The 26,537-nt window shown below is 34.6% G+C and overlaps 2 protein-coding genes across 3 annotated transcripts in view; one reads left to right on the top strand and one right to left on the bottom strand.

Annotated features, from left to right (window-relative positions):
• Positions 1–736, bottom strand: part of LOC129219920 (dol-P-Man:Man(7)GlcNAc(2)-PP-Dol alpha-1,6-mannosyltransferase-like) — a 60,547-nt gene extending 59,811 nt beyond the window's left edge. The window contains exon 1 of one of the 2 annotated variants that reach the window (XM_054854237.1): positions 658–736. In XM_054854237.1, coding sequence (XP_054710212.1) covers positions 658–660 — 3 coding nt within the window. In that variant the 5' untranslated portion in view covers positions 661–736. The remainder of the gene's footprint in view (positions 1–657) is intronic. The other variant, XM_054854235.1, reaches the window with a different exon arrangement.
• A 61-nt stretch (positions 737–797) lies between these two features.
• Positions 798–25,761, top strand: LOC129219919 (WASH complex subunit 1-like). The gene is made up of 6 exons (XM_054854234.1): positions 798–1,321; positions 6,400–6,686; positions 9,189–9,406; positions 16,806–17,263; positions 20,763–20,847; positions 25,414–25,761. Exons 1-6 carry the CDS (start codon positions 1,088–1,090, stop codon positions 25,575–25,577), a joined length of 1,446 nt encoding a protein of 481 aa, XP_054710209.1. The 5' UTR covers positions 798–1,087; the 3' UTR covers positions 25,578–25,761.
• The last annotated feature ends 776 nt before the right edge of the window (positions 25,762–26,537 follow it).

Genomic DNA, 26,537 nt, shown 5'->3' with positions numbered 1-26,537 from the left:
CTTACTAAATATGAATTAATCAGAGATCATGCATGAAAATGTATTGCTGTTTTTCTTTCATAAAATAAAACAAAAAATTGCATGGAGCAACGAAAGAACTGGAGCTGCCAGACTTTTCAGCTTAAAATAAATCTACCAGCAAGATATTTCAAATCGTACTTGCAGACTGTGGGATTTATTTATTTTTCTTACAGTATTCCTCGCAATAAATTAAAGAGAAATAAAAGTGTAAATCTGTGTTGTTATTCTTACTAACTGTTGGGACAAATTTTTAAATTAAGATACAGTTATAAACGATTGAATTCGAACACTGAGTGGTTTCTTGTTGTACTGACAAATTGAAAAGTTCAGCTCTTTCATTAATAGAGAAGTAAGTGATAAAAATTATGACAGATTAGTCGATCAATATGGAAAAAGTTAAGTAAACTGCTTCAAGTAATATGTGGAAAAGAATCAATAGAAATATAGATAACAAATGAAAAAAAAAAAATTTTAACCGAAATTGTAGAACTCAAGTTATAAAGGTTTAATGACACCTAAAGTTAAACAATTTTATAGTTAAATTAATAAAAACAGTAGCATGGATGTAGTTTACGATATCAATTACGCTGTTTATTCAACATTAAACTAAATATGTTTTTTTAATTAAAAATTTACCATTAGGTCAGGAAATTTTTAAAAATAACAAAAGCATGAAATCTTCCACAATTCACATGAGCAAGAAAAACAACTTTACATTACATTAATAGTTTCCGTTTCCGTTGCAGCTGTGGCCAAAGTATAAAAGTGAATTATTCAATTTTAAAGTTATGCTAAGATTTTTGTATTTAATGAATTTTTAAAGCTTCGCATATCATGAAAAAAAAAACTCATAAAGTTATATGATAATCCTATCTATATGAATAGCTGGAAGGAATCCTTATTTTCCCATTTGCAGTACTTTCGTTTTAGAGTTAACCTTAACCAACTTTTCAGCTGATCAGTCAGTCTATTTGTTTACAATTTTGAATGGGGAGTTTCTTTGTTGAAAGATTTCACTGTTATAATGCTTCTATTTTAATTTGCGGTTAAAACTGAGTGTTTCATAATGAAAATGCAGTCTTACGAGCTTCATTTAATACCTCCAGATTTAAGAAGAGAAGAAGCTATTCTACAAATTGCGGACTCTTTAGATTTTATGAAAAAAATTACTGACAGTATATTTAAAAAAATACAAGACCGTGTTACTGATTACAACAAAAGACTTCAATCTGTTTGTGATCGTGCTGATGTTGCACAGAAGAAAATTGATAAAATTAGAGGAAGTAGTAAAGCAACTAAGGTAAAAGCATTAAGCATTAAAATCTGGTAACCTGCATTACATTGGATTCTCCCGTACGATTAAATCATCGTTTCATACAGAGCTTTATTTTTGAAATTAACCACCGTTTCAAAATTTTACTCTACCAATATTGAAGTGAAATACACCGCCAGCTCAGTCATTTCCACTGCAGTTTCGTGCTTATTAGCACTCATCAACCCGGCATAGGAAAGTGACTGAACTGGAGATGGAAAATCATTTAAGAAAGCCAAGAGTGCGAAACAAACTTTTAGCTAATATAGAATTAGCAGACCAGACGAGTGACCAAAGTATTTCACGTATTTCTGCTTTAGCCCTGGCTAATGGTTGGTAAATTACTGAATACAATATTAAAGTGTTCCTTGTTCTCGTGTTGTACAAATTTTTAGTCATATTTCTTCTCAAAAACTGTTAATTTATTACTTTTCCCCCATGAAGCAAATCTTTAAATCACAATCAAAAGCTTTCTTCTTAAAATAGGATATTCATTATTATTTTAATACTCTGTTGAAAACTAGTTATATGACTTCTCCATTGTTTGCAAAACCTGTTGTATGTAAAATATGCTTACTTCAATCTTCAGTAGTTTAAACATATAGTAGCTTACCTACTTCTGCCAAAAGAGTGCTTAAGGAACCTCTTTACATAGTAAATTATCATTGTGTTTTTTGCTGTTTTTCAATGTAATATGCATTGAGTAAAAAACCCTTTGAATAAATTTACATACCCTTTGACTGAACCTCCCTCCCCCCCCCCCCTCCCCCGGAAAAAATTGAAAGGATAAGCCTGCTCTGATAATGCTCAACCTATTTTTACTCGATGGTCGAACCTCATACTAATACAAATACAAAAGTGACAACCAGCAACAGGCTCTGGGCCCAGCTAGACTGGTCCTAGTCAATTTACAATCCCCAGTGAAGATCAATGGCCCTCTTAAAACTGTCTACTCCTTTGCTCATTACCACCTCTTCCGGTAAGCTGTTCCAAGGTTCCACTACCCTGCTAAAATAATAATTTTTCCTAATATCCAAGTTAGCCTGAGATTTAAATAGCTTAAAACAATGACCCCTTGTCCTGTTTTCAGTGCTAAACTTTAGCCCCGTAACATCTTTCGTTTTAATAAATTTAAACAGCTGAATCATGTCCCCTCGGTCTCATCTTTGCTCAAGACTGTATATTTTTAGCCTTCTAAGCCTGGAATCATAATCTAAGTAGGAAAGTCCACTTATTAGCCTTGTAGCCCGCCTTTGAACCCTTTCCAATACATTAATGTCTTTCTTAAGATAAGGAGACCAAAACTGAACAGCATATTCCAAATGGGGTCTTACCAAACTTCTATATAAGGGCAGAAGAACTTCTTTAGATTTATTTGAAATAGATCTATTGATAAACCCAAGCATCTTATTGGCTTTGTTGCTAGCAATGCTGCACTGTTGGCTAAACTTTAAATCCTGACTTATTAAGACCCCCAGATCAGTAACTTTGTCTGCCTGACTAATGACTGAACCTTGCAAATAATAACTTGTACACTTGTTTCCATGCCCTAAATGTAGCACTTGACATTTCCCAACATTAACAGCCATACCCCATTTATCAGCCTACTCCGTAATATGATCTAGATCCTCTTGCAGCTGATTTGCTTGTTCTTCATTTTCTACAGTCCCCATAACTTTGACATCATCAGCAAAACAATTCATGTTCCCAGAAATATTTTTGTGAATATCATTCATAAAGACAATGAACAAAACAGGCCCTAACACTGATCCTTGAGGAACCCCGCTTAAGACCTCACTCCAATTAGAATAATTTCCTCTTACAACTACTCTTTGTTTCCTTCTGGTCAGCCAGTTTTTTACCCAAATGAAAGTTTTCCCTCCTATTCCTATATCAGCTAATTTGCTAAGTAGAGCAACATGCGGTACCTTATCGAAAGCTTTTTGAAAATCAATGTAAACAACATCTACAGACTTCTTATTGTCCAAAGCCATGGTAACTTTGTCATAGAAATGTAATAAATTAGTTGCACAAGATTTACCTTTCCTGAAACCGTACTGAAAACTAGTCAATAGATTATTAGTCTCTAGAAAATTTACTATCTTAATTTTCATCAATGTTTCAAAAATTTTGCAATCCACCGAAGTTAGACTCACAGGTCTATAATTTCCCGCACTCCCTTTAGACCCTTTCTTGAAGAGCGGTGTAATGTTAGCCAGCTTCCAGTCCTCTGGCACTGTCCCCAAATTATAAGAAGCATTGAAAATGTTTGCGATTACATCTGCTAATTCCTCTGCACATTCAACTAAAATTTTTGGATAAATATCATCTGGCCCCGGAGCCTTAGTCTCTTTAATTTTTTTCAAATGAAGTAAAACGTCATCCCTGGAAAATACAAAGTCCTCAAGCTGTACTATAGCTTGTGTCTTGTTGGTGTCAACTGTTGAGATACAGTTATCGTTAAAAACACTCGAAAAAAAGTTATTAAGAACATTAGCAATATCACTATCGTCTTGAATTAAAATTCCATGCACATCAACCAGTGGCCCAATATGACTATTTCGAACTTTCCCCGAATTAGCGTATGCAAAAAACCTCTTGGGATTCCTGTTTATGTTATCTGCCAGTCTTTGCTCCAACTCTCTTTTCTGAATCCGTACCAAATGCTTAAATTTACGCCTTGCCTTACAATATTGGATCCTATCTGCACTGTGACCTGTTTCTCTAAACCTATGAAAAGCAGCTTGCTTGTAATTTAGAGCGTCTTTAGTTTCCCTGGAGAACCACATTGGTCAAATTTTAGTGTTGACACCCTTTCTCCTAAAAGGAACATGATCCCTAACCGTATTCGCTATATTTATCATGTAAGTTCCTACATGGCGCTAGGTGTGTGTTCGTGATCCGGAAATTCTGAACATTTAAGGCGGGGGGGGAGCTTCCTCATAATTTTCGAAAATTTCACACTGTATTCAGAAAATTTTACTTGAGTTTACTATCACCCTTGCTTCTGATCAAAAGTCGGTGAAAATAGTCTGATGCCTTTTTGCCTGGGACGGAGACAATAGTCTCTTTTGCTAATGAAAAGTATGTCACTGCAGTAAATGAGTAAAACTTTTTACTTCATTCACTTGAGATATTTTAATTCCAGTTTAAATCTACAAAAGTATTCAGTAGGATAACTAATTTGAAAAAAATAAAAATGTGTTACCTTTTAAAAATTCTTTATATTCAGTAGAGACGTACAGAGTACTCGGTAACTACTCGGTACTCGGCCTACATGGCCAATTTGCCAAGTACTCAGTACTCGACCAAATTTTGATCAGATACTCGGCCAGTACCGAGTAGTTGTAAGAAATGGAATATTGTTAAGGCAGATTTTAGAATTAATAAAAGAGTGCAACCACATAATATACTGCAATCATTTACAATTCAAATTTACAAGTCAAAAATTTTGAGAATAATGAAGTTTGTTAAGCTTCAATGGAGTAAATCTTTTCAATGTCCGCAAAGGTAATAAAACTTATAAATAATGGAGCAGTGTAATAAATATGAAATTTTTATATTATTATGTTTGGCAGACTAGAACCAGGATCGTGAAGGGGTGGGGGGGGAGGGTAGGGAGAAGGGACACCTGTTGGCCCAAGCCTGTAGGCGGCCCAATATTTTTTTAACTAGGCATGAAATATAGAGGTAAACAATATGGAAGGGGCCCCGGAAAAGTCATTTGTGACGGGCCCCAAAATTTCTGTGCACACCCCCGATTAGAACTAAAATAGATTGATATAATTTGTTTCAACTCCAACTTGATTAATCATGCTTATGATTTATTTGTTTATTTTTAATTTTGAATATTACCTTTCTATAAAATTTTTGACACAAACAAAATCTTTTATACATAATGCGTAGTTAAATTTCAGCTGGAATTTTGTTTTTAAAACTATTATATGGACATGGAGGTCTATACTACTATTCCAATAAGTTTGAAATTCTTCATTTGTGTGTCGGTGGTTCTTCTTAAAACATAATTGGAACTCGATACTCGGTACTCGGCCGAGTAGTGAAAGGCTGAGTACTCGGTACTCGGCCGAAGTGCTACTCGGTACGTCTCTAATATTCAGCATCATCTTTACTGTTTTTTTTTTTTTGTCAAAAGTTATGGGGACTGTAGAAAATGAAGAACAAGCAAAACAGCTTCAAAAGGATCTAGATCATATATTACGGAGTGGGCTGATAAATGGGGTATGGCTGTTAATGTTGGGAAATGTCAAGTGCTACATTTAGGGCATGGAAATAACCAATTGCAAATTTACAAGTTATTATTTGCAAGGTTCAGTCATTAACCAGGCAGACAAAGTTACTGATCTGGGGATCTTAATAAGTCAGGATTTAAAGTTTAGCCAACAGTCCAGCATTGCTAGTAACAAGGCCAATAAGATACTTGGGTTTATCAATAGATCTGTTTCAAACAAATCTAAAGAAGTTCTTCTACCCTTATATAGAATATTGGTAAGACCTCATTTGGAGTATGCTGTTCAGTTTTGGTCTCCTTATCTTAAGAAAGACATTAATGTATTGGAAAGGGTTCAAAGGCGAGCTACAGGGCTAATAAATGGACTTTCTCACTTAGACTATGATTTCAGGCTTAGAAGGCTAAAAATGTACAGTCTTGAGCAAGGAATAGACCGAGGGTACATGATTCAGTTGTTTAAATTTATTAAAAGGAAAGATGTTACGGGGCTGAAGTTTAGCACTAAAAACAGAACAAGGGGTCATTGTTTTAAGCTATTTAAATCTCAGGCTAACATGGATGTTAGGAAAAATTATTATTTTAGCAGGGTAGTGGAACCTTGGAACAGTTTACCGGAAGAGGTGGTAATGAGCAAGGGAGTAGATAGTTTTAAGAGTTCCATTGATCTTCACTGGGGATTGTAAATTGACTAGGACCAGCCTAGCTGGGCCCAGAGCCTGTTGCTGGTCATCACTTTTGTATTTGTATTTTTCAGTTTTGATACTCTTAAACTTTTATATTGTAGAAAAAAAATACATATGTAATGAATTTTTATTAGGTGTTTTCCAGCTACAAATATCCAGCTGCAGATGTTCTCAGTGAATACAACGCCTTATTTAGCAGTGACACAGATTTTGCGGCAAAGCAATTTACTAGTTACCGAGTGAAATCAAAGCATGCTACTCCTGACGAGCAGACACTGAAACAAAAGCTGCAGTTTTATAATGTTAAAGTTCCTGAAAGACTGAAAGAAAGGGATCAGATGATGGAAGAAGGTTTGGGAAGCCTGCCTAAGGGCCTTGATTCTTTGAGCACACTGCTGTTGTTTAATACGTCAGAAAATCCGTAAGTATGAACAATGATTTGTTTGCTGGATTTTACTACAAAAAGAAATAAAATTATTGGGATAGTTTCTTTTAATTCTGTGTTTTATTTTCTACAAGGAATACATTGATTGATCTCAAATGACATATAAGACTTTTAAAATATTGTTCTTTTCTTGATACCATGGGTGGAGTTAGTACAGAGATCCTGTTGGGAGAGTTTTTTTTTTTAAATTTAAAGTAGCATTTATTGAAGCTAGTAAGTACACAGTCCTGGATCTGCGTACCCACATCCTTAAAGGGCCCCACGGCTATATACACTGCTAGCCTGTGGGGAGGGACCCTACTGATTTTCTTGCAGGAGCCCGAAATTTATAGATCCAGGCCAGCCAGTAAAAGTGAAATAATGCACTTTCTTTTAATTATGAAACATTTACTTGTGAATGATAATGCACAGTATTTGAGTAAGTGGCAGGTGTTTGATAACAAATTGATGTCCCTAGAAAAAAGTGAACAAACTGAGGAAAAAGAGCATTTATTACATATTAATGTTTTTGTACAGGTGGTACGATACATAAAGGACGATATCATTCAATAAACACACCATCAACAGTAATAACAGCTTCTGTGCATTGTCAAAACCGATTGCAGGTAGTAATAAAATGAGTCTTCGGAATTTTTGCAATCGTTTCCACAAAAACAGCTCTGACAGCTGTAACAGTGTTGTGGGAACGGCTATTGGAGTCCTTCCCAACTACGCCCTACTCATAGCAGTCAATGGGATTGAGCTCTGTGAAGCTGAGAGGCCAAATGTTAGGTACAACAAAAATCATGAAAATTTTTGCATATCCAATCTTGGGTTGTTCTGAATGTATAGAATGGTACTGAGTCTTGTTGGAAAACATACGGCCTCCCTTCATCTACAACAGTGATCCACAGCTTGACACCTCTTTCTAATACATCAGTGTAAGCAATGGCATTAACTTCGACACTTTGAAAAAAAAGGGGGGGGGGGGGAGCATCACATCTCCTTCACTACGAACTACACCAAGAACCATTATTGATGCTGGAAATTTAATGTGCATAACCGTTGATGCCTTATCAGGGTTTTACACAGCCAACGATCACTTTTGTGGTTCACCTTTTGGTCCTGCACAAAAATCTTTGCATCTGAGAAAAACCAGAGCAGTCTTGGCTCCCAGGAGCGGGCACAGAAATTTTGGAGCCCGTCAAAAAAGACCTTTCTGGGCCCCGCTCCATATCATTTAATCCAGTATTTCACCCCTAGTTAAAATAATATTGGGCCCCCTTCAGGTTCAGACCAGCAGGTGACCCCCCCCCCCCCCCCCGGCACGCCCTTGTTAGCTCCAGGGTGTTTGAGCTTGTTCAGAAGGCTCTTGGCTCTAGTCAAAAGGTTAACCTAGGTCCTGTCCAACATTAATTGTCCTCTTCCCATCACATATGATTTGTAATGGAGAACCTCATGTGTGAAACACACGTTGGCCAGTAACCTCATCAACCTGCTGCTCATTAGCAAGTGCCCTCATCGATTTCCCAGGGTCCTCATCGATAGCAGCTTGGACACTGCTGACAAATTCTGGTGGTCTGAAACTGTCAGAACATTGACAATGTTGTTTCCTTTGTGAAACTGCGACCACATCCCCCTTTGCAACTCTCAATTCTATCCAAACTTTGCAAACAAATGATCGGGCAACCTCTAATAATGCAGCAATTTCTGAATCGATGTGCACTGCAGCCAAGGAGACAGTATCGACATGCTTCTTCATTTCCCAAGTCAGAATATGGTCTGCCATGAATATCTGCAAGACAAATTTGGAATATGTGGCTCCTATTCCCGTGTCCTCAAATACCTGCCACACCCTGTATATATTAAATTGTAATTCCAACTTTAAATCCTTTAATACTGCCGGAACTACAAACTTATTCTCATGTGTAAATATATTGATATATTCTGAATATTATTTTCAAAATTTGTGAAATGTTCTATGCAATGTCAAATTTTTTATAGCACAAAACCTGTGGTCCCAAGGTGTGCACCATAATTCTTCTACTGCAGATTCATTTAACTGAAAATCTACTCTTCTAAAAAACAACTTATTTCCCTTATTGTTTAAAATATATAATTATCTAAGTTTGTTTTTGTTTTTTAAACAGGTTTCTCAATTTTTTAACGTGCCATTTATTTGACCATTAGAGTATTGTTTATGTTAAAAACTTTTTTTTTAATTTGTGAGGGTTCATACAAGATTCCTTTTTACGTTGATTCTTGAAAATATGTAATAAAGATTGAAAACTTAAATGGGAGGATAGAGACCATAAGTTTAGTTTATGTCACTTCAATTGAATTATTTATGTTCAAGTACTAATATTGTATACATTTATATTAGAAACATATAAAAAATAAAGTTTAGTACATATTTCTTCAGCTGATATGCACTTCTTAATGTCATAGGTTATTTTAATTATCTTTATAAAATTTAATGATTCTTAATGCTCTTTTTAGGTACAAGAAGTATGTTGTATTAGATCCACTAGGAGCAATTACAAAAACAAGGAAAAGCTTGGAAGAAGAAACAACTGCTGATGAAATTGGAGCAGCGCCTATATCTATTAGTCAGAGGGATCAGATTGAAGCTGTAGAAAAAATTAATTACTTTTATAATCCTGGTATGGGAGAAGTACCAGAAATGGATGTGCCTTTAGCGTTACCAGATTTACCAGGTAAAAATTTATTTTGTCGTTCTGGATTGGCCTTTGGATTCCAGGGTGGTTAAAAAGCATTTTGATAGAATGTTGTTCTCAATAGACAGATCAAAGTATCAACCTCTGTTAAATGTTGAATTTTAAATTGATAAATTTTCAAGGATTTATATTGTAAAAGTTCTAGAGGAAGTCCCCAGTTCTATGGTTACAAGTGACAAACTGCTGGCTTTAGTCCTTTTCGAGAGCAAAATGCCTCTGATAGAAATGCTGTACTATCTCAAGCTGGTAAGGGTAAAAATTGAAAAGAAAAAAGGAAAAACACACATTCACACATAATTTTTACAGTGCAAATTATTTGATGTTGTTTACTACTGTATTTCACCATGAACTATTGTACATCTTCCTGTGTTATGCTCCTTTTCTAGCCTACTTTCCCATGAAAGTAAGAGAAGGGGGGGGGGGGGCATAAAAGAATGCTTCAAAATGTTGTCTCTTTATATTAAAAAAAGTAAGGTCAAAGAAAGTTTTGTAAAGAAGTCTGTGGCAACCCTGCATCCAGGTGACCTCATAGCACTTACAGCCTGGAAATTTTATACAAAATTACTTTGAGCCCCTGTGGTTTGCACTTGGGGCTTTGTTTTTTGAAATTCGAAAAACAGTTTTTTTGTAATTAATTTTTTAAGCTCAAATTTCGCGTAAATTGGCAATTATTACCCATTAAAGGGTTGAAAAATTACTTGCACATATTAATATTATATATCATTGGAAAAGGTAGAATTTTCCGGGTTCTATGCAATTTGTTTCAATGCTCTAACTTAAATACAACAGAAGTTATTTGCGTTTTTAGCTTTTAACTTTTTTAGACTTAGCTAAAATTTAGGCACAACTTTCTTCATTAAATCTATCGGTAAAAAGTGAAGGAATTGTCCCACAGTTTTCTTTTTGACACCACTGGAAAGAGCAGCTTATTTTACTCTAGATCTAACTCGACCTATGGTCGAAAATATTAGCTTCTATCTCCAAAGAAAAAAGTTATTAGCAGTTTTAATCAAGTTTGAAAAATCTCATTTCCATTCAAATTATTGATGTTTTATTTGGTGTTGCCATAATTATGTATTTTTGATTCGTTTGTTTATTCTTTCCTATTCACAAGTTTTAATGGTTTCGATTTTAACGGAAAATCGTAGGCTCAACTCAATTCAAGCCCCGAGCTAAAGAGCAAAATATACTACTAGAGATCACAAATATGAAAGCAACTTTTCAAAGGTACACAATAGAGACGTACCGAGTAGCACTTTGGCCGAGTAGCCGAGTACTTGGGGGGGGGGGGGATCAAGAGGACCGTTTCCCTCCCGAATAGATTAAAATAACTTAACTACACCACTAACTAGATTTTAAGTTAGTTCTTCATAACATAAGTATGAACTAAAGAACGAAAAACACACACACACTTTGATTTTGTTATGAGGGCAATGTTGCAGACAGAGGTCAGCGCAAAAAAATACATAATGCTCACAAATTTCGAATTCAAAGGTACAAAATGTCACGAAACGTTCATTATTACTGCCGTGGGCTGGTAAACGGCAATTTCTTCAGAAATGAGTTTTCGAGATATACGGATTCAATACTGACAATAGAGAAATGTTGGAGTTAGACGTTTTTTTCGTGCCTTTTTTGCAGCGGAAACCAAATAAGCGAGCTTGTACAATGAAGGTAACATACAATAGATGACAAAAAGCAAAAAATTGAAAAATAAAAAATTTGCAGTTACTGCCTTTTACCTGCCCACGGTAGAATACTTCTTTGATAGAAAAATGGAATTTTTCTGTTTTAATTCCCTCTTGTTTTAATCATTATACAACCTTTCAAAGTAATACAGAGCATTATTGTACCATTTTGGTGAAATTATATAAGATTTAGTAATTAAGGGGCTTAAAATACTAAAAAAGATATTTTACCACCACATTCGAAGTAAATTAGAACATAAGATTTGAGTGCTTTAAAGTAGATTAATCGGCTTTAAGGCTTATTTTAAAACATTTTAAAGGAAGCTCAGAAAAACTGTTTAACAAAACCTTATAGGAGGGAGGGGACACTTGACTTTTTCATGACCATCCCAAAAACTATTTCTGTACCCACCCCTGATAGTTAATTAAGTAAATATCGGTAAAAAAAATTAATATATTGTTGTAAATAATATGCGGACATCAGAAATGAATGCGTGAAACGAATTCTTGCTTTTTTTTCTTTAAAATTTTATCAGTAATTGTTTTCTTACCTTTCTCATTGGAATCTTCTTGCTTCTTAGAAAAATATTTCAACATCGTTGTGCTTTGATGCTTGATTCAAAAAAATAAACACTTCAATACTAGTATAAAATATCGACTCAAAAATCAGCTTTACACGAGAACTCCACTTTAAAGTTTGGTTACTATTCACATATAAAAACTGAGAGGACCAGGCTATAACTTCTACGTTAGAGTGAAACCTCTTTTATTGAACCTTAAAACCACCACCTTTCCTTCTAGGGAAAAGTGATGCGGAAATGATAAAAAGAAAAAAAAATGGTTTGCAGGCGTCTAGCCATATGCTCCTACAGAAAGAAGGCGTTCATCAGAAAAAGTGTATAGAACTAGTTTCTCAAAAATTATAAGATGTCACTAACTCTATCCCTGTCCGAGGCAAGAGAGTACGGCCGCTACACGTGTTATCAATCTTCCTAGGGGAATTTCTATGAAAACAGGTCAATTCACATCTCAATAAAGAATAGCTATTAGCGGCGTGCGGCGCAGTATAGGGGGTGTAAATAATAAGTGACCCCGAGAACTTTTTCTCATGAAAAGTGTTCTTCCAAAGAGTTAGGAATTTTGGCAAGTGCGGCCTGAATGGTCACAGCCGAAAGCGCTGGTGTTTCCGCAAATGCATGCGTTTATAGTTCTCTTTGATGACCGCCCATGCTTTTATCTCACTCAGACCACTCGGGAAGTCTCCTGAGAAAAGTATAAGAACTGTTTTCCGAAAACAGTCAAGGTCACTTCCCGTATGGAAAGGCTATTTTCATATATTTGGACCTGATTGGAAAAAAAGTTAAGAGAGGGGATTTTTTCCCCCCTCGCTTTGAAAAAAAAAGGAAATAAATTACTTTTAAATTAAAAAAAAAAAAAAAACGCCTTCAAAAAATACCTAGGAACTAAAAAGCAAAATATAACTGATTGCACTTACATTCTATTTCCTACCCAAACGTAGAAATGAAATTTATTTTACAATTCCAGTACAAAAATCAATTAAACTAAACACCGAATTATAAAAAAAAGAAAAAAACACTGATTTAAATTATTATACGATGAATTATTTTAAATACAGTGAAACCTGTGTAAGTTGACCACTCGCGGTGCAGTGCTTTGGCGGTCAACTTAGACAGGTGGTCAACTTATAAAGGGCGGTAATGTTTTTTTTTTTTTTTTGTCAATTCTTGCACCATGTATTCATTTTTTGAGGAATTCACCCTTAATCCTTCTGTTCGGCTCCACTTTCATTGTTTAACATTATTGAAAGTAAAACAATAATTAAAAATACTATTCAAATACTTTTGTTATTTTTCCCTTGTTTTTAAATGTATTAGATACTGTAATTTTAGAAATTCCATTTATGCCATCTAATTTTCTCTGGCTTTCTCCATTTTCAATTACTTTTAATATTTCGTACTTTTATTAATCTCAAGTTCCACTAACTTTCTTTTTGAAGCCTTTTTATGTAAAATTTATAGCACAAAGAGCAACAAGCTTGACTCTCCCAGTTCATAAAGGCAAAATTAAAATGTCCTATCGCTTAATTCCTCGCACCAGGAACATGTAACTTTACTCATTACTCATTAGCAGGCCCAGATCTGCGTACCCACAGTGCGAAGGGCCCGCATCCTTAAAAGAGCTAACGACCCTAGAAATTGATGAGAAAAAAAAACTAGCACTAAGGCTTATCGCTTTTCAAATTGACACTGCTGGTCACTAGGGAGAGGCCCTACATATTTTGTTGCAGGGGGCCCAAAATGTATAGATCCGCGCCTGCTCTTTTTAGCAGAATTCCTGTGTTGCCACAACGTATTGCAACTGAAAGAAAAGACTTTGAAGTTTTCTACTGACACCTATTTTCATTGAACAGAGTGCAAAAAGCTATCTCAAATAGAACAACAAATGAAAAACAAGCTTGGAGAATAAAAAGCAGCATAAACTTTATGCTGCTGTTCAGTTAGTAAAATGATAGTATGTCGTCAAAGCATTAAAAACATTCTTTGAAAGCTATCAAAAAAAAAAAAAACCATTATTATTATTTTTATTATAAATAAATAAATAAATAATAAAATAAAATAATATGCTGAAGAAAGTTTGAAAAAATAAGCCAAGTGGTCAACTTACAAAGGGTTTTTTACAATACTCCAGACCAAATTTGGTGTACATTAGTGGTCAAGATAGACAGGTGGTCAAGATAGAGAGGTGGTCAAGTTACAGAGGTTTTCCTTCATTATATGAGATAGGGCTAATTCCGTTCCTGACAAAAGCGGTCAACATAGACAGGTGGTCAACTTACAAGGGTGGTCAACTTTACAGGTTTTACTGTGCCTAACTAATTATATACGATCTCTTAATTTTCAATAACGTTTTGAAGTCGGGGCCTCCTATAAACAACTACATAACGTAACTGACAACCCACCCAATCCTGAATTAAACACTAATTAAACTATACGCGAAATTAGTCTTTAAAACTAAACCTACTCAGTCATTGACGTATGAAATTTAAAGTTTCTTGGATTTCTACGAGACCCCTCATCGGATCCAGACCAAATTACAATTGGACCATCTGGAAGTATACCATATACCCTTCCAAACAAAATTTTTTTTTTCAAATCGGTTCAGTAGTGTTGTAATAATTCGAAAAGATACATAAAAAGCCGCAATACGAAATCATAACCTCCTTTTTTGAAGTCGATTAAAAAAGGAGGCAGGCTATTTCAAGGCAGTTGCTTTATACAGGTCAAATTAGCCTTAAATTCATGAAGGGTTGGGCGATAGGGGGGGGGGATCCTGCGCTATGCAAATTTGGTCGTTTTTATTCCGTATCTGGGAAGGTGATGTTTTCGAAACGCAACTGTGGTAAAGTGGAGTGTGTAGCCCCAATATTGTGTACCTTGTGCATTGTACTACTGCACAACTTTCTTCAAATTTAAATGGGAAAATTTCTAGTAGTTTCTGTATTATTTATTTATATTAAAGAAACTGAACCAGTACTATAAGTGACAAACATGTACACGCAAAGTATTACAAAAAAATTATCTCAAAATGTTTCAAAGCAAACAATTCTTTTGGGGTGATGTAAGACACCCCATCTAACCAATTAAGCATTAAATCACCGATACCAGCAGGCGTTAGAAATTTGACTGCTGGTCACGTTTCACGTCTGATTTTATACTCGACGTTTTTCCATAACTCGGCAACGATCGGTACGTTATCGCAAAATATTGCTTTGTACCTTTCTGTACATTTTATTGTGTCATTTTTATCAGTGGCTTGTCACTGGGGGTATAATTTGTGGTTTCACTCAACCCCTCCCTCTCGCTATCATACACAGACAAATATTTTAATAATTAAGTAAACTTGAGGTTCATTCAATTTTAAGCATGTAATCGCCACCTGTACTCTGTGAGAACGAATATGCTCCAATTTAGTTAAAATTTGATAGCTTTCAAGTATGAATATTTATGTTTTAGGAAAAATTTAGTTATTTAGGGAAATATTTTTATTTTTCATAAATTCTTAAATCCATTTAGGGTACCATCCGGGGTGATGTCCCCTCCCCCTTCGTAGCGACGCTACTAAATCTTATCGTTTGCTTTTCTTTTCTTTCTTCCGTTTTCTTCTCTCTCTCTCTCCCTCTCGCTACTTTTTTTTTTTTTAGCTAATGAGCATTGGCCTGGGCTCCTTAAAAAGGGCCCCTAAACTGATCAAGGTCAATCATGTTGTCAAAACATTCAGTATTTTCTTCAATTATTTTGCGATATTCACATCAATTCTTAGGTTACTCATCTAATTTGTTTCATAGGTTTGTTTCTTAAAAAGAAGCTAACTAAACTAATTAATGTCTTCTATTAGAATGAGGGAAAAGAATTTAACATTTTTAATTCATTCAACATTATAAACTAAAAAATAGACTAAATAACGTCTACGAATTTTGTTCTCATACTAAATGTGTAGTTATTGCAACGAGTACTATGTTTGCATGATCTGAATGCCATCGGTGCACAATAACGATTTACTCATTTTGAACTACTCATTTTTTCGGCCCAACTTGTCTAACGTAAATATATTTTTTCATGTTCAATTTTAAATCCCTATTGGGGCCCTCCCATTTGCCACATTTGTCATATGGTAAATCTGCTACTGTCAGCTCTTTAGCAGCTAAAACAGAAGACCATGGTCTCCATGACTTTCGAAAAATGAATAACAAAGCTTCCTTTCGGTAGGGGCCCCATTGTTGCTGTGTGTACTCCGAATCCCACATGTCTAAATCGGTTTCTGTTTAACAGCAGTAAAAGAGGAGATAAAAAAAAAGGAGGGGCCCCATTTTTTTCTTTTTTTTTTCTTTTGTCGAAAAGAGAACTTTTCTCTTAAATATTTTCAACTTTAAGATTTCTCCGGGGCCCCTCAGAATCTCGGGGCCCCTAGGCAACTGCCTACATTGCCTATTTAGTAATCCGGCACTGCTAATTACCTTGACGGCGACAGCATGAAATCAGTCCCATCTTGATGGCTGCAGCATGAAATCATTATCGTCTTGACAGCGTTGGCATTTAAGCAATGCTGATAATGTAAAGAAATTTCAATATTAATATTTTAAGATGAATATAATGTTGCATACATGTTATTGCAATGTTGCTTTTTAATCTTTAGGCAACCTTTATGCGGTATGAAACATGTCAATATTGATGCTGTCTGTATAATATCAAGATCTGTCAAGGTTGATGCAAGAAATTATGCTCTAGTAGGGATTGAATCATTTTAAATTTCATTAAAATAGTGTTTCCTTTCCCCAGATATTATCACAATACCCTAAGTATAATGGTTATTTCCTCTAAGTGTCATTTTCATGTTGTGTGGGCCATTTCCTGTCCTATCCATATGGCTCTGTTTAGAAAAAATGACTCACTAACAAAATATTTTGACCTATTTGTCTGTTAATTTGTATAAATTTTATTTTTATTCATTAACTTTGTTGTTCCAATTTTGATTTAAAAAATGCTTAAAAACTAATTTCTACATCAAGAATGAACATGAACTCTAATGCAGGCTATTACAGGAAAAAAAGAAAAACCTATGTATGCCATTGCATCTATTTCATCATGCATAAAAAATGGTTTATATTTTAGGTATTGCTGATGATCTGCTCTACAGTGCAGACTTGGGACCTTCCATTGCACCATCATCCATTCCAGTCATATCGAGTACCGTGTTGCCTGAACTACCAACTGTGGGTCCTGAAAGTCCTCAGGACAATTTGTCTTCAGAAATACCATCAATTCCTTCTGTTCCAGATGGTCTTCCAGAAATATCCAAGAGCATCTCTACAAGCACACCAGCAGTGGCACCGCCACCACCTCCACCACCACCTCCTCCTCCACCACCACCTCCTCCCACATCTCCTGAGACTGAAACAGTGCCGACTGAGAAAGTTCCTGAGCCTGTTGTCAAGGCACCAACGGCAGTCGTAAATCCAACTGATGCAAGATCAAACCTGCTAGAATCCATCAGGCAAGCAGGTGGCAGTGGAAAAGCTAAATTGAAAAGTGTTGCTGACAGAAAACTTGAAGCCAAAAAGAAAAAAGAGGTTAGTTGAGTTTGAATTTTGATCTTTTAATGCACCTAGTGTGTCAAGGTGGTTATTCATTCTGACCCTACTTGTTTATTGGTTTTCTAATCCTTGCATGTCCAATCATTGTTCTGTACTGGAAAGGCGGCTCTCCATTATCGTTGGGAATAGATTAAAAACAAGTCAGGTCTAGGACCTGGTGCTTTTAGCCTTCTTCCAGTACAGGGGTGCCCACGGGGGGGGGGGGCAAGTTGGCGCCATCAAAATTTCAAGGGAGATTTTTTAGTTTTCTTAAAATTCATTTATTGATTCATTTTTAATTTAATGTTTTTTTATTTTATTTTAGTCTGTATATTTTATTTCATTAATTTTTTTGGTTTTTTTGTGTGTGCGTGTTTGTATGTCATTGGCGTTGCACAGAATTTTTTTAACCCTTCAAGCGGCCGTGACGTAAAATTCCATCACCCAGCAATGTATTGAAGAGCGGCCGTGTCGAAAAATTTGGCCTTGAATATTCTGCTTCGAGAACGGCTGCGGCGTAAAATTCTATGGAAGAATATTCATGGCGAAATTTTTCGACACGGCCGCTCTTCGATACATCGCTGGGTGAAGGAATTTTACGTCACGGCCGCTTGAAGGGTTAATAAAACATAATTATAATAACAAAAAATAAATAAATAAATAAAAAATATTTGAAATGAATAAATAATATAAAATATGAGAGATAAAAAATAAAAAATGGAAAAAGGGTTGGAGAAAAATGGGGGGTGGGATTTTTCCTTTGAACTTGGGGGGGGAGCACTCCGTTCCACTACCTTCTTAGGCAGTGCTTGATCTAGAGGGAGCTATGCCTTGGTTTCCCCACACAATAACTTCGAGGGGTAGCAAAGTAATTATACATCTGTTTTTCTTTCTTCTTCTTCTTTTTTTTTTTTTTTTTTTTTTGTTTATGTACTTGATATAAAAACTTGAAGGAAGATTGGTAGGGGCAGCTATTTCAGGATTGGTCGGTCCAGACTCGAGAAAATCGTAGATCTTGCACTTTTCCTGAGTATGAATATAATAAAGTTGAATGCAGTTGTATTTTTCTTTCAAAAGTGTGATGTGTTGAAGGAAAAAGTAGTAAATTATTGTTCTGTAGCCTTTTTTATTTGAAGAATTACCTAAATACCGTTAAATTTTAAAATATAACTGGAGACTTCTACATTAAAAGAAGGGTGCTGGTTTGTGGATCTATTATAACTTAGATCCTACCAGGCTGACGAAAGCTTGCTCTTAGCCCTGTCTTAGAGATTTTATTCTTGTTCCAAAGTTAGAATGTGTTCTTAAAGTACTCTTTATTATGTTACTTCTGTATGGGAGCGTTTAAAAAAAACATGCAAAAGTTTATGCTACATTTTTTGCTAGAATTAAAAAGAGATCTTTTCTATATGGTAGAAAGTAAATGGTTATCTTCTTAGTGATATGTCACAAGCACAAAAAAGTTAGTTTATTCCATTTTCAATGGAAAGTTGGCCTAATGAGACACAAGAATTATTCCAATTAAATCTATTCATTTCAAAACAGTGTGTAGGGAATAAATTTAAATTTGATGTCATTAACACATTTCTATTTAATAAGTGCAACCGTTTAAATAAAAATCTTCAAAAAATGATCTTCAAATTAAATGCATTGTGCATTTTTAATAATTTGTTAGAACAATGACTAGATAATATAATGAGAGCTGCCAATTTCAACTCTTCAGGGTGCTTCAACACAAAGGCAAAGTACGCCTATGGTTACACCTCCTAAGTGTTTTTTTTTTTTTTTAATTTTTTTAACAGTTTTGAAAGTTAATATTTTCTATGATGGGTTCATTGACGGGTTATTCTAGTGGTTCGACTTCTAATCAAGGTCAGATCCAAGGGGGGAGCTAAAGAGCTATAGCCCTTTGGGTTAGAAGTTACATTTAATTTTTAGCTGTGTAGAATTTTTTCTTCGAAATATCCCAAATTTGCTATTAATCCTTCAGATCCAAATAGCCAAAAATATACTTACTCTTATAAATCCCCTCGATTTTTTTCCGCCACCTCATTCCAGACACTGCAATAATTTGCCTTCTGGGAGAATAGTCTTCTTTGTGGTCTAGCTCTCGTAAATTTTGCAAGATAATGGATTTTATTGCCTTTTTCTTTAACAAATCAAGATTCTCCTAAAGTTTCGCAAACATTCTGCCACTAGAAGGGCCTACTCCTGTTCATATATCCGTAAGTATGAGGAGTCGAAAATTATGCAAGCTGAAGAAATGTACAAACAATTCTTAGAGCCTTCACAACTTGCTGTCAAGAGTGAAATAAAATTATAGGAGGGGGGGGGGGAATGGGAAGCAAATATGCCCCCTCCCCCCAAATATAGCACCCAAGACATTAAAGAGCTGCAACAAGCAGTTATTCCCGAATGTGTTTAATTTTATTCATATATTTGGTGCTCATCCCGTTACAAAAAGTACACCAGAGAGAAGTTTCTCAGGCTTACGCTGGATAAAAACTTGCCTAAAATCGACTATACTATGGCCCAAAAGCGATTGAATGGTTTAGCCTTGAGACATGTTCACAAGGAGAGGAATCTTTCTATGGAAATTATTATAAAATTATTCTGTGATAAGAGAAAACCCCGACTTTCTGTGAAAAATTGGTCTTAATGTTACAAATAAAGTTAATTTTTCGATTAGATAGTGTCTATTTGCCCTTCATTTGAAAATAAAATGGTTTCCTTTTGTTTCAGAATCGTTAAATTATATGGGGTAAACAATGTTTTTAAATTTTCGATTTTAGCTTCCTCCTTGGAAAGGGTCTAGCTCCGCCACTATTTCTAATCATGTTTTGAAATGGTTCCTCACAAGATTCATTTCACGATCCAGGTGCTCAACTTGCTGCTGATGCAGAAAAAAGAGAAAAGTGTTAGTTTCATATAGAATGATTTCTCCTCTTATATTCTGCAGTTTCAAAAAGAAGTTCTTTTCGTTTGAAAGTATTGCTTTTTAATCAAGCACTCATTCAACACTCTTTTTTTTTTTTTGATATTTTTTGCATTTTCAACTATTAAAGAAATTGAAAAGCACTTTCTCCACTTGCCATCTTTAAAAAAAGAAATGACCATTTGTCAACTAGCAAGTGCTGTTTTTAACCTCTACCTGCTTTTCCTCCTTGATTTCAATTTGATCATTTTTGTTGGTATTCTTTTTTACTTCCATGTGCATTGATGTGTAACAAAACACTGATTTGCATTTATATAGTGTATCTAAACTATTCTCTGACCTTTCTTTAATGGAGTCCCAGTGTCACACACACCTTGTATGTCACATTTCTTTCTTGCTCTAATTTTGAAAAATTCATATTTTTAAAAGAAAGGAAAGGGGATTATTTTCAAAAGAAAGAAAAATGATAAAAACTACATATTGATGATGATTATGCTGTTTATATTTTTTCCTGTATGTGTTTATTTTTATTATTTATTTATTAATTTATTTTAATTTCAGGAGGAAAGGAAAGTTGTTTCAGGTAGTGGGGATTTGATGAGTGATTTATTCAATAAACTTCAAATGAGAAGGAAAGGAATATCAGGTATGATGCTGTTGTGTATATGTCAATTGAAATTTTGATTATGTTTAGAGCTTTGGCTTTCATCATTATTCTTTTTAGTACATTCGCTATAAGTGTTGCTAGGTTATTAGGCTGCCTGAAAATTGACCTGTTATTGTGAGCTGTATGGTTCTTTGATTTCTTTATTCTCTGTTGCCCATTGGATGGAAAGCGTTGTCCATCAAATTCCCAAGGATTGGTCAGTTGCTTATAAGACATATGAGACGATTCACTTTAATTTGTTTACTATATTTATATGTCTTCATAACAAACATTTAAAAATGAAAATTTACAAGTTTTTGACATATCTGTAAATTTTTATCTTAAACAAGGTTGAAGTACTTGGTTGACGCATCCGTTAAATGAATCTATTTGTTCTTTGTGTGCAAAATTTTAAGTCCTGATGTTTTTATAACCAAAATTTGAAAAATTCTGGAATACTATTCTTTGAGAACACACATTATATGCAATCTTAGAGTTTTCCAAATATTTGATAGGAATTAACGTGGGAAAGTTTTCATTGTATCTTTAAAATTGATAAATCAGACACTATTTTGGATATCATGCCTTCTGGAAGCTTTTTTGATGCATTTTTAGGTATCGTCCTTTCTGCAGGCCTTTGCAAAGATTTTTTGGATTCCCTCCTTTTTGCTCTCTGAACACTCTCATCCCTGCCCGGAATACAGATCCGTAAATGATTCGCTATGTAAGGCAAAACGTTTCTGTTCAAAATCTTTGTGTAGCCATCTCTTGGTCGCACTGTTGACCATCTGCTGTTTTTCTGAGGAAAAATACCGCTTCTACTTCAGTAAGATAGTGGGAACGGTGTCTGTATGAAATCTTCATAGCTGCTTTACTTATCTTTGTACAATTGGACATTCTTTTCAATTACTTTTCGTCACTGTGCCACTTGTCTGGGACAGTGATGACGCTTCTTAATCTCATTTTTACTATTTATTTACATAACTCATGATTATATTATCATTATATTATGCTTAGCTATTTATAGTTTGAATTTAGCCATTTCGGCTGGTAGACCTCCTCAGAGCCTAACTCTGCAAAACCACTCTAGGTCAAGTCTGGTTCAGGAATGTTCTCACTTTTGTTGTGCATCGAGTACTTCCCATCCGCTAACCAATTCCAGATGTTGCACCTTGCCACATCTGGTTTCTGTTAATGCAAGTTCAACCAGGAGGTTGACAGTGTCAAAGCACTGGAACTCTTCGACGTTTGGAGGAACAGAGGCGACACTTTTAGGTACCGCGAATGGAAACATAGTACAGGGTTTTACATTTTCTGTCAGGAATGCGTGCGTGAAATTTTAATTTCAGACTTTTTTCTGCAGTAAAACTGAGTACTGAACAAACAAAAAAAAATATTCCTTTCATACTCCTATGTAAACTTGTTTTTGCTTTGGAATTACGGTTTGTGGAAAAAGTCATCTTTCTACGTGTACAATACTTGAAATACTTGGTCAAATGATTTTTCTTTGCAGAACATGGCAAAGTATTCTGCTTTGAAGCGTATGTTCATAGGTACATATGGACGTGAGGACAACCCAAAAAAAGACTCAACTTTCATTTGAGGGCATAGGCGGATTTAGGACTGAGTTCCTGAAGGGGCAGGATTTTTTTTTTTTTTTTTTTTTGCAACAATTTAATTGCCCCCCACTCTCATGTTTTTGTCTGTTTCCTGTGATGCATAAGTCCATGCTTTACTTTTTTGTGTGTCGTTTTCATTAATGCGTGTTTTCATGCAGTCCTTTTTGAATTGACCTAAAGAGAGGGAGCTGGTATCAAGAGAGTGATGCAGGGCTCCAATTTTAGGGGGCTGGGGGTTTCTCCCCTGGAGGAAATTTTGTAAAATGGATATAAAATTCTGCATTTTGAAGCCTTATAAAGGTTAATTGTATAGACATAGAAATTGATAACCAGATTATACAGTATGGTTCAAATTTTGTAAGAAACAGTCATTTTAAGTGTGAAAGAAAAAATAAACTATAGATTTCTCATTACAGCAACTTTTTTTTGAATATAAGTAGTGCAGAAAACGAAAAGGAATAGAGGTAGTGTATATTTTTTTTCCTGACTAAACAGATTAACAATATGCAGTAGAAGTAATTGGAGCCCACTTTGCTTAAGATTTTCAAAGACTTATCTAATTATTTTCAAGGACTCTGGAATAAATAAAATTATATAACGCACTTCATTTGTACTTTCCAGTCTCTGATATTTTAATACTTGAGTACTTGTTTAATACTTTTAGTCCTGTTCTAACTTTGTGAGAAATAGCTATTTTAAATTTAAAAGAAAAAAAACTATAGATTTCTCATTACAACAACTTCTATTCAGTTGCAAGTGGGACAGAAAACAAAGAGGAATAGAAGTAGAGTGTAATTTTATTTTTGGGGTAAACAGATTGACAGTATGCAGAAGTAAGATAAAAGCAAGCAACGCCAAAAGAATTTCCAAAATTTTGCATTTGGGATTGAATAAATAGCAAGGTATGAAACATGTGAGTCACAAAAATTTATTTCAAATAATATGTTACAAACGTGAGAACCATGATTTTTACATTTTTGATACAGGATGTGGCAAGGAGCTGAATTTGACATATTTTGGCATTCCTTCCCCTCTACCATTTGTTCGAAATTTTAAAATTTAAGGTTTGTAGCCACACTTTTCCAAATATTCAAGGTTTTCAAGCACTTGAAAATGAAATTAGTTTCTTCAAACAATTTCCATTTTTTAAGGAACGAATCATGATTTTTTTTGGGGGGAGTTAGGGACTTACTTCAAAGCAGGGGCCCTAAGCAATAGCTTGTTTACCTTATAGGCAAATTCGGCCCTGTTTGTAATTCACTCTTACCTGCAAATTTTTGCATGATTTGTTTGTAATTTTTACGAAAATTCGTCAGTTTTTACGGTTAAAGGATTTTTACGATTTTACCAATTTTTGTTAGGTTTTTATAGACTTTTATAAAATTTCAGCAAATTTTTTGAAAACTTTTGATGACTCAATTATTTGGGTTTCAATAATGACAAGATCTGACTCAATTAGACTTAGATGATTATGACTTACCTTACTTTTTAAACAGTATTTATAAAGTAAGTAAAATTGTACTCAGTAAAATCGTACTCTCCCTCTAAGTAAAAAGATTCATTTAATCAGATCACTCAGATAACTGAAATTTATTCAGTTCGCGGTAGTGTTTATTTTCTCTCTCTCTCTCTTTTTAAGAGAAGGAAAAAAACTATGTTTTTTGTTTTTTTAGAATTTCTCAAAAGGCCAATTAATCTACTAAGAACATAAATATTATGCATAAATATACTTGAAATGTGCACACAAATAATGAGTAGATCGTTCTGTTAGCGCTAATGGGGGGGGGAGTTTTTCCCCCTTTGCTTTAGGTTCTAATTTGTTAAAATAATCGTCAATTATTATAAGTGTTGCAGCTTAATTTATAGCTCGTTTAGCCTATATGTTCATTCATATACTTGCCCAAAAGATTTTTCAGTCCAAAATAGTGAATTTTGACACATTTTCAACACCCCAGTGACAGCTGTACTATTTTTATTTAATGTTCGTCCCCCCCCCCCCCTTTTTTTTCTTTTCTCTCATCAGAAAAGGACATTCGCTTTTCTCTTCATTTTCATTAAACTATTCAAAAAAGAAAAAGTCATGATTTTTTTGTTTTAAGATTTTGGAAGATGTGTTGTTACTATATAAAGTCCTCCCAAAACTGGGGGGCAATGCCCTTATGCCCCCCTCTAAATCCACCCATGCCCTTCTGAACTATTCAAAAACGAAAAAAATAATAATAATTTTTTTTTTAATATTTGGAAAATGTGTTGTTACTACATAAAGTCCTCCCAAAATTGGGGGGGGGGGGGCATTGCCCCCCTCTTCCCCCCATAAATATGCCCATGTTTGAGGGGGGAAGTTAATTGGAAATGTAAGCCAAGTTTTGAGTGAAAACATTTTTACAAATGGATTGCTTCTTGTACTTTGTGCAAACAAGTAACTACAATGCTGGTATTAACTTTTTTTTTTTTGAACATGTAGAGCTTTAACTGCAGAATTAGATATCTCAGTTTCTTGTAAACACAAACCACATAACTTCTGTTATTTGAATTTTGTACTTCATTAGCATTTTTATCTCATTATTTTCTGAAAAAAGTGATATTTTTTTTAGGAAAATATAATTTGTAAAACTAATATTTTTTATCATACTTTATTAAATTATTTAAAATAACTTAAGCAAAAGTAATTAGTAAGTCCAAAAATTACATCCATACTTTTCTTTAGTTTGGTATTGTGTTGTTCATAATACCCTGTATATGTATATCTTATGTTAAAATGTGTTCCTACTTCTCCCACTGTCAAAAGGTTAATAAAAATTCAGCCTTAATGTGCAAAGTATTTAGAAAATCCAGTGTGTCAGCTATAAAAACAAGTTCATTAATTGTGTTTAAAATAATCCCGATTATGAACACCTATGACTTATTTTGGGCTATTTGTTGTTATAAAATTTTATGTCATTCACAGGAGCCAATCAAAGCGGAGGTGTCTCCGAATCACAGCCTCCTCCTGCTGTTAACCCTATTTCAGCCATGGAGAAAATATCGGCTATGATTCCCCCTCCACCCCTGAAGCAGCCAGGTAACACCTCGGCAGATGAAAATGATGATGATGATGACGATTGGGACTGATTCCCCCCTCCCCCTCTTCTTTCATTTTTGTAGTAAAGAAAAGTGTTAAGCAACAAATTTGGCATGATTTATTTTTTACTTTGTGAGACATATATTTCTCTGGTGAATTTACATATTCAATTTCTTTTATGCAATATTGTCAAATTGCTTGTATCTAAAAGAAAATAAATGCATTGATATTTTTGATAAATTTCGCGAAACATGTTTCTGTTCCGTTGTCAATTTAGTTGGCGTGTTATTTTAGATTATGATGAACTTTTCAATGAAAGCCAATGACCTGTGTTATTTACTTGGTGGTTTCTTAATTTTAACTTTAACTGATTTTTCGACGAAAGGCACCAAAAATTGATGATAAATTTTCCATTTTACTAACTTATGTAACAGTTTGGTCTTGAATAAAACGCCATATTTTGTAATATCTTCAAACATTTGCAAAATAATCATAATAAATAAAATTAATTAATGAAAAAAAATCATTTAAATTTTGATTTCTTTAGTTCAAATTATGTTTTCCCAGTCATGGATTGCGATAGGACCCTACTCCTTGGATTTCTTGTTTCTTCAAATAGATGTATTATTACGTATATAGTCATATTATGATTGGGGGGGGAGGGTAAAAAAGATAAAGATTTCATGTTCAATGTCCACCAGTACACTTATCACAAAGATTATTTACAGCATGTAACGTCACGTGTTTTTATTTCTTATCAATCTCAAATGATAGAAATTAAACTAACTCAGTGGGGGCTCATGGGGGTCAAGACCTATTGGGCCCATCTCAGTTTACGAGACCGAGGGATTTGGGGTCAGGTGGTCAGCTAAACGTGAACCCCCAGCGTTTAGTTCTCAAGCGCTCTTTTTGTCGAACCCAATGAAAGAATGAAAGGCTGAGTCGACCGTGCCCAACCCGGGAATCAAAGCTGTGTAGCGGCGTGGATGGGATCTAGTAATCTGGAAATT

Source organism: Uloborus diversus, chromosome 4 (genome assembly GCF_026930045.1).
Source record: "Uloborus diversus isolate 005 chromosome 4, Udiv.v.3.1, whole genome shotgun sequence".
NCBI lineage: Eukaryota > Metazoa > Arthropoda > Arachnida > Araneae > Uloboridae > Uloborus > Uloborus diversus.
The sequence above is the reverse complement of the archived record's forward strand: the minus strand, read 5'-3'. Positions and strand labels throughout refer to the sequence as shown.

Bases quoted from the DNA above. Each gene is read 5' to 3' on its own strand.
- LOC129219919 (XM_054854234.1), top strand. From the start codon at position 1,088: ATGAAAATGCAGTCTTACGAGCTTCATTTAATACCTCCAGATTTAAGA. The intron at 17,264-20,762 runs GTTAGTTGAGTT...TTTTAATTTCAG, and splicing joins AAGCCAAAAAGAAAAAAGAG to GAGGAAAGGAAAGTTGTTTC. The intron at 20,848-25,413 runs GTATGATGCTGT...TGTCATTCACAG, and splicing joins GAGAAGGAAAGGAATATCAG to GAGCCAATCAAAGCGGAGGT.